Source organism: Hylobates moloch, unplaced genomic scaffold, assembly GCF_009828535.3.
Source record: "Hylobates moloch isolate HMO894 unplaced genomic scaffold, HMol_V3 SCAFFOLD_22, whole genome shotgun sequence".
In the NCBI taxonomy this organism is placed as follows: Eukaryota; Metazoa; Chordata; class Mammalia; order Primates; family Hylobatidae; genus Hylobates; species Hylobates moloch.
Window position 1 is genome coordinate 27,402,320 of NW_026652297.1, and position 7,400 is coordinate 27,409,719.

Here is a 7,400-nt window from a genome sequence, read left to right on the forward strand (position 1 = left end):
CTGCTCTTACCGTGTGACTCGGGTAACCTGCTGGCCCCCTGCGATTCCGATCCCTCGTGTGTCCAAGGCGTTAGGGTTGAATGAGACAGCCCAGATGAGGCACCCGTGGGTCCACGGCACCAGGAAGGCCCCACAGACACTGACTTTTCCCCCCTCAGGGAGAGCACATCTGCCTGATCCGCAAGGTGAACGAGAACTGGTACGAGGGGCGCATCACGGGCACGGGGCGCCAAGGCATATTCCCTGCCAGCTACGTGCAGGTGTCTCGTGAACCCCGGCTCCGGCTCTGTGACGACAGCCCCCAGCTCCCCACGTCTCCCCGCCTGACTGCTGCCACCCATTCAGCCCGTCACCCCAGCTCCCCCTCAGCCCCGCGCAGCCCAGCTGACCCCACCGACTGGGGGGGACAGACCTCCCTCCGTCGCACTGGCTTCTCCTTCCCCACCCAGGAGTCTAGACCCCAGACCCAGGTGAGGTAGCCTGCCTCCACCAGAGAGCTGACCTCCTCCCCACCCCCATCCCCCACCCCCGTGACTTGTCCACACTTGGGAATCCTTCCCAGACAGACCTGGGACAGAGGAGTGGGGTGACAGGGCAGAAGCTAGTATGGCAGCCCCACCCTGGCCTGGGGGACCTCAACCTACCGAGCTCTAACCCCGGGAGCTCTAGATGGAATCCCGAAGCCGGCCCAGGCTCCTGACCCTGGGTGTTCTTGGTTCATCCATGCTGGCATCCAGAAACCCAGGCACTCACCTTACTTGGGCCTCAGTTTTCTGGCCCCTGTGAAATGAAACAGTCACAGCAGGTGTCCCTGTGCCCTGGGGGTTTGGAGGCTAAGATGAAGCCGTGTGTAAGGCGCCCTGGCAGGTGGACTAGGAATGCCCATTTTGGGCCTCCTCCCTCAGGCTTACATGTACCTATCATCTCCCTCCCTCTGACATCCCTTTCTTCCTGTCAATCTCCAGAATCTTGGCACCGCTGGTCCAGCTCTATCCCACCCTCGAGGTCCCAGCCATCCCTTGGACCTGGGGACCTCCTCTCCTAACACCTCTCAGATACACTGGACCCCGTGAGTACCATCTGAGGGTGCTTGATCAGACATGGGGGGGTCACTGGCAGGCAATGCCCCATATTCTACCCTCCCCCAAGTCCCCACCTGTGGATTCAGGAAACTTCTAACAGGTAGCCGTTGTCCTCGAAGAGCTTATGGTGATTTGGGGCAGGGAGGAGGCACTGGTCTGTGATGTTCCCAATCCCTCCTGGCAGCTACGTGGCCTTGTGGCCTTGGTCTCCTCATTGGGTTTCTAGCCCTGAGGTCGGTGCATGTAAAATTGAAGTGTGGAACTGGTAGAATGGACAGGAAGGCACCAGGTGCTCAGAGGAGGCGAGGGTTCAGTGCTTAGGGCCCAGAGGGTAGGAGGCAGGCCTGGGAAAGACCGCACTGAGCACAGGCAGAGTTGCTCTGAGGAGCTGGATCAGGGGCTAGTGAGAGCATGAAGGGACCCTGGGGCATTCACAGGAAGTGGCAACACTTGGGTTAGAGCCTCTGGGCCCATTCTCTGGTTGCCATGACGACGCTTCTCGCAGGTACCGGGCGATGTACCAGTACAGGCCCCAGAACGAAGACGAGCTGGAGCTGCGCGAGGGGGACAGGGTGGACGTCATGCAGCAGTGTGACGATGGCTGGTTTGTGGGTATGTGGGCAGGCCGGGAGGGGGCATCTCAGGGCCCCAGGGGATGTGGGTGGGGTGCTGCTGCCTGCCAGTGCTGCTTCAGCAAAGATTCATGGTCGACCACCCCGCACTCAGCTTCCGACGGGGCTACTGGAGGTGCCTGGCACCCGATGCTTCCCCAAAGCCAGCACTTCTGTTGGCTGCCTTCCTTCATTCCCTGAAGAGGCCAATGCCCAGGAGGAAACTGGCACCAGTCCAGGGTCACTGATGGAGTCACTGGGGACCCAGGCCAGGGTTCCTGACCTCCAGAGCTCTGCCTATTCCTCCTGCACACCCCTGCCTCTGGAGCAGCCCTCGGGGAGAGCTCCTGGTGGAAAGGACCGGGCTCACACTTGACCTAGCTGACTCCTCCAGCCTGGGAGGAAGAGGGGATGGAGAAAGGTCCCAGCCCCTCAGGGCTGGCCCAAGGGCAGCTCTGACCAAGGACAAATGCAGGAAGCCTCAGGCTGGCCTCAGCCTGAATCAAGGTGACTAACCTACCAGGCTTCACATGGCCTCTTTCCCCAGAGTGGGCGGGCCCTGTGCAGGTCTCATCTTCAAAGGATGGGCCGTCCTCAGAGAGAAGAGAGTGGCCAGAAGCCCCTGCCCCACCCCAAGCAGGCTTTGAAGCCTGAGGAGTTGGGGGGCTGTTTGGGCAGCCGCTTGACCTGGCAGCCCACCCTTCCTGATCTGATCCCAGTACAGCTGCCAGCCAATCTCCTGACCCACCCAGGACCATTAAGCACTAGCCTGTGAATGGCCCCTACCTTCTGGTGAGGGAGGGAAGGAGGCAGTGCTTGGAGATGCATTCAAATGTACTGGATACACTTTTGCTTTGGAATTTTTTTACAACTACTAATAAAGTTTTGCAAACCTATGCAGACAAGAAGAAAAAGTACCACTTTTGTGTTAGGAGCCACAAGTGCTTTAAGAGGAATGGGCGAGACCTGTGCCCTCTCCAGTATGGCAGCCACCAGCTGCATTCAGCTGTTGAAATGTAGCTCAAATGAAATAAATTAAAAATCCAGTTCCTCAGTTGCACAGGCACATCTCAAGTGCCCAACAGCCACATGTGGCGAGTGGTGACCATTTTAGTTAGTGCAGGTCAGGGAAGGCTTCCTGGAGGAAATGAGGGAGCTGGGCCTGGAAGGGCAGAGGAAGGATTTGGGGAGGCCAAGAGGAAAGGGAGGTACTCGGGGCAGAGGACGAGGGTGGGGTGGGATGAGCACGGGCTGCCCCCAAGGAAGTCAGGGTGCCAGCCTGGAAGGGGAGGCCCAGGATCATCCATTCACCCAAGGTCAGGAGTGATGTTCATTTCAGTTTATATTCCTATTTTTCTATATATAGGAATATAATACTATTTGTGACATTTCTGTATTTCTATATTTCTCCATTCCCTCTTCCTCCCAGGCTGGAGGAACCAGCTGGGGGGTGTGGGGATACACAGGTGTGAGCCTGGTCCTTTCCACCAGGAGCTCTCCCCAAGGGCTGCTCCAGAGGCAGGGGTGTGCAGGGGAAAGGGGCAGGGCTCTGAATGTCGGCAACCCTGGTCTGGGTCCCCAGTGACTCCATCAGTGACCCTGGGCCGGTGCCAGTTTCCTCTAGGGCGTCGTTCTCTTCAGGGCACGAGGGAAAGCAGCCAACAGAAGTGCTGGCTTTGGGGAAGCATCAGGTGCCAGGCCCCCCAGATGCTTTGCCTGCTGGGGTTCCCCCTCCTCCTCTTCAAGACACGAGTTTCTGTGGGGCTGACAGGCCTGGATCGGAGTCCCAAGCTTACTCCTAAGCGTTGGGGTGCTCTCGGGCAATGCATTCAGCCTTCCCTTAGGCCTTCCCACCCATGTCTAAGTGAGGGTGCCCTATTAGACCAGGGACGTTTCTCCCGATTTCAGTTCTGTGATTCCTCCTCCTGCGTCCCCACTTTGCGGAGGAAGGGGGGAGTGACTCCGTGCTGTGTACAGTGTGATGCACATTTGTTGCTTGCTCAGATTCTTTGGTGGTTGAGTGTGGGAAGTGTAGCTTTGCCCATGTAAGCTTCTGCCGCTAGGGGGCAGGAAGGAGGAGAGCAAATCCAATTCCCTCCCTGGGCTCCCCTACAGAACTCCCCTACAGTTCTGGGCACTGCCGGCAGGGGGCAGGCCCTCACCCCTGCATCCCTGTTAAAGAAGGGAGTGGGGAACGCTCTTCCTGCCTTTCCTCTTTCAGGTGTCTCCCGGAGGACCCAGAAATTCGGAACGTTCCCTGGAAATTACGTTGCCCCGGTGTGAGTGGTCTCCATGGCAACTTGGAGCCAGCCAGGATGGGGTGGGGAGCGGTGGCACTCGTGGGAGGGAGAGGACCCCCGCCCACATTCTCCTTCCCCAGGACCTGAGCTCCCAGCATCTGCAGACGACCCCGGCAGCCTTTCCCTCGGAACCCCCTCGAAGCCCCCTGGACTGATTCCCACCCACGACTCACAGGCATTCCTCCCACAGCCCTTTCATTTCCTCCCCACCCCACTCCCCAAATACAGAGGTCTGCTTTGAAGTGGAGACCATTTCCAGGCCTTATTGAGACCAGACCCCAAGTCCCCCACCCCCATCCTGCTCCAGCGTTTCCTCTAACAGGGACCAGCTCTCCGCTTTGCCCCCACGGGGTTCCTCTAACCAGAACCAGCTTCCTAGCCTCGTAGAGACCAAAGGCTGCCCCCGCCTGCTGGGGTTCCTCCCACCACCCAAGCTTGCCGGCTGCCCTCTTTGCCTTCTGGCCTCCAGCTGGGTGTGGGGGAGCGGAGCAAGGCGGGGGACAGACGCAGCACCTTCTTAGCGATCTAGGCCTGGCAAGAGCTCTGGACCCAAGGCCACCTCTTCCCAGGGGCTGCCGAGTCCTGGGCCTGGCCCTGGCATATCACCCTGTACTGTGGGGCCGGGCATCACTAGCCTGGCTCAGATATTCCCCAGGGAGACTGCTGTGTGCCGCCCACCTGCCTGCTGGCTCTCCCCCAGCCCCACGTCCCCTCTGGAAGAGAATGTAAAATAAACCTGGACACAACGGACCTTGTCTCTGCGGCCTTTTCCTTGGGGTAGGGGATGCCTCCTCCTGTCTAGGAGATGGGAATTCCTTCTGTGGAGGGCTGTGCTGGGAGACAGGTGGGACAGGTGTGTGCGTAAGTGGAGGATGGAAAAACACCATTATTACCTCCAAAGATCTCTGCCCTTGGGTGTCAGGCAGGCTGGGGCAGCCCCCACAATTGGGCAGCTGTGTGGCAAGAAGTGCTGGGAGAATGAACAGTGCCAGGCCCTGGTAGCAGGGAGACACCAGAGATGGGGGACTGAATGTGGCCTTGTTTGCAGACTGTTTTGATTGTGGAGCTGCCACCGTGGGGTTGCTGGGCTAGATGACATTTCTAACTATTCTGCTGTTTTCCTTCTGTGTGCTCTGTTTCCACACCAAAGCCCTTGTGTGTGTATGTTTATTCTCCTCTTTGGGCTCAGGCTTTTGAGCAATCCTTTATGGGAAGCTGGGAGTGGTGAGGCATAGCCAGCCAAAACTCCTCTTGAACAATGGATGTTTTTTTTTTGTTTTTTTGTTTTTTTGTGAGATGGGGTCTCATTCTTTCACCCAGGTTGGAGTGCAGTGGCCCGATCTCGGCTCACTGCAGTCTCTGCCTCCCGGCTTCAAGCAATTTTCCTGTCTCAGCCTCCTGAGTAGCTAGGATTACAGGGTTGCGGCACCATGCCCAGCTAATTTTTGTATTTTTAGTAGAGACAGGGTTTCGCCATGTTGGCCAGGCTGGTCTCGAACTCCTGACCTCAGGTGTTCCACCCACCTCGGCCTCCCAAAGTGCTGGGATTACAAGCATGAGCCACCGCGCCCAACCTTGAACAAGGTTTTATAGTCCTGGAGCTTGCAGGTCCCTGTGGGGTGGCAGTGGTGGCACAGTCCAGGCATGGCCACTCTGCCAAGAAAAGAAGCTCTGTTTCTTGGCTGCTGCTGAGAGGTGAGCAGGGCACCAGGGCCTCTCCGTGTGTTACCTAACGTGAGCCTCACGATAGCAGGTTATGATTCCGTTTTACAGAGGGAGAGACTCAGGCTCTGAGAAATTAAGTTGTCTAGGTCACATCATTATTAAATGTTGAAGTCAGGTCCACCTCACTTCCTGAAATCTACCAAATGCCCAGGCAGCCCTGGTCCAGGGGCCCTTGGAGAAGGAAGGTCATGTGTGAGGTCAGGGACTTTTCTAGAGCGGCCCAGGTTGGGCTGCTTTTATGTTCTTCCTGGCAATCCTGTCTTCTAGGCCTGTCACCTAAGACAAGTGTGAAGAGGTGGTGGCTGGAGTGAAAGGTGGTGGTGCCCAGTTCTGTCAGGACAGAGGGGAGGGGCTCGTGGTTGACAGGGCTGTGGCCTAGCCCTGGCTGGTTTCTTGAACCTGGGTGTGGCCTGACCCAGCAGGGGTTAAACAGCAGCTGGAAGAACGAGTCCTCCATCCACCTCCATCCTCACCCTGGTCTGGTTCTAAATGGGCAGGTCCAGCCCATCCTGGCCTGGAAATGACCATTCCTCAGAACCCACTGGCCTGGTTGCCATTCCCCCATCCCAGCTCTTTTTTCATGAACTCCCTGATTCCCTCATAAAACATATCAGGGCTGAGGCCTCCCCTCCCTGGGACAGAGACCAACTCCACGCCCTCTCTTTGATGGAGCGCTGGCACTTCCCGCAGCTAACAAACCCTCCGACCCTGGGCTGCCTGCACCACGGTCCTGCCTGAAAGATGCTTCTGTGCCTCAACCTGGCCTGAGTGGGGAGGTGAAGGGAGGATCAGAGGCTGCTGGGGATGGCTCACCCATGAGGGAGGGGAGGGCAGTGATGTGGCTTACCTAGGGCCACAGAGAGGCTACGAGCAGGACATGTCCCCTTCTGTGCCATAGAGTCGTGCCCTGCCTGGGTCCACTGACTTGTCTTTGTGGTGGGTTTTGTGAATTCACAACCCACCCATCAGAAAGCCCTGCCAGATGAACCTGGGGCTATTTGTATAGTCTGTCCAAGGCATGCAGGAGGGGCTCTCTGAGGAAATGATGGGCTTTTGTTTGATTCACTCTCCATTCCCAGAGGCAAGCATGGTGCCTGGCGCTCAGTATTCACTGAATGAATGTTGTTGGAATGATTGCGTGGAAGAATTGAATGGATGAACTTCCCTTCCTTTGGGTCTCTTCCCAGGAGTCCCCACCCCATTTGAGGCAGGGACTCTGTTTGACACCTCTGTGCCATCCTTGGCTTTTGCCTGTGGCCAAGCAATTTTTTTTTTTTTTTTTTTTGAGACGGAGTCTCGCTCTGTCGCCCAGGCTGGAGTGCAGTGGCGCGATCTCGGCTCACTGCAGGCTCCGCCCCCCGGGGTTCACGCCATTCTCCTGCCTCAGCCTCCCGCGTAGCTGGGACTACAGGCGCCTGCCACCTCGCCCGGCTAATTTTTTGTATTTTTAGTAGAGACGGGGTTTCACTGTGTTAGCCAGGATGGTCTCGATCTCCTGACCTCGTGATCCGCCCGCCTCGGCCTCCCAAAGTGCTGGGATTACAGGCGTGAGCCACCGCGCCCGGTGGCCAAGCAATTTTTACAACAAGAGGGTAAGTGGCACATTTTCCCCATTTTCCACATGGGGAAACTGAGGCCCGGAGGAGCCGAGGAAGTTGCTGAAGGTCACACAGCCGGTGAGA

At 57.4% G+C, this 7,400-nt stretch overlaps 1 protein-coding gene across 8 annotated transcripts in view; it reads left to right on the forward strand.

Annotated features, from left to right (window-relative positions):
* SORBS3 (sorbin and SH3 domain containing 3) overlaps nt 1-4,736 on the forward strand; it is a 33,631-nt gene extending 28,895 nt beyond the window's left edge. For 7 of the 8 annotated variants that reach the window (XM_058433303.1, XM_058433299.1, XM_058433300.1 and 4 more), the window contains 5 exons: nt 159-470; nt 966-1,069; nt 1,588-1,694; nt 3,915-3,972; nt 4,074-4,736. In XM_058433303.1, coding sequence (XP_058289286.1) covers nt 159-470; nt 966-1,069; nt 1,588-1,694; nt 3,915-3,972; nt 4,074-4,080 — 588 coding nt within the window. In that variant the 3' untranslated portion in view covers nt 4,081-4,736. Of the gene's footprint in view, nt 1-158; nt 471-965; nt 1,070-1,587; nt 1,695-3,914 lie in introns of all 8 variants that reach the window. The other variant, XM_058433302.1, reaches the window with a different exon arrangement.
* Nucleotides 4,737-7,400: the final 2,664 nt, after the last annotated feature.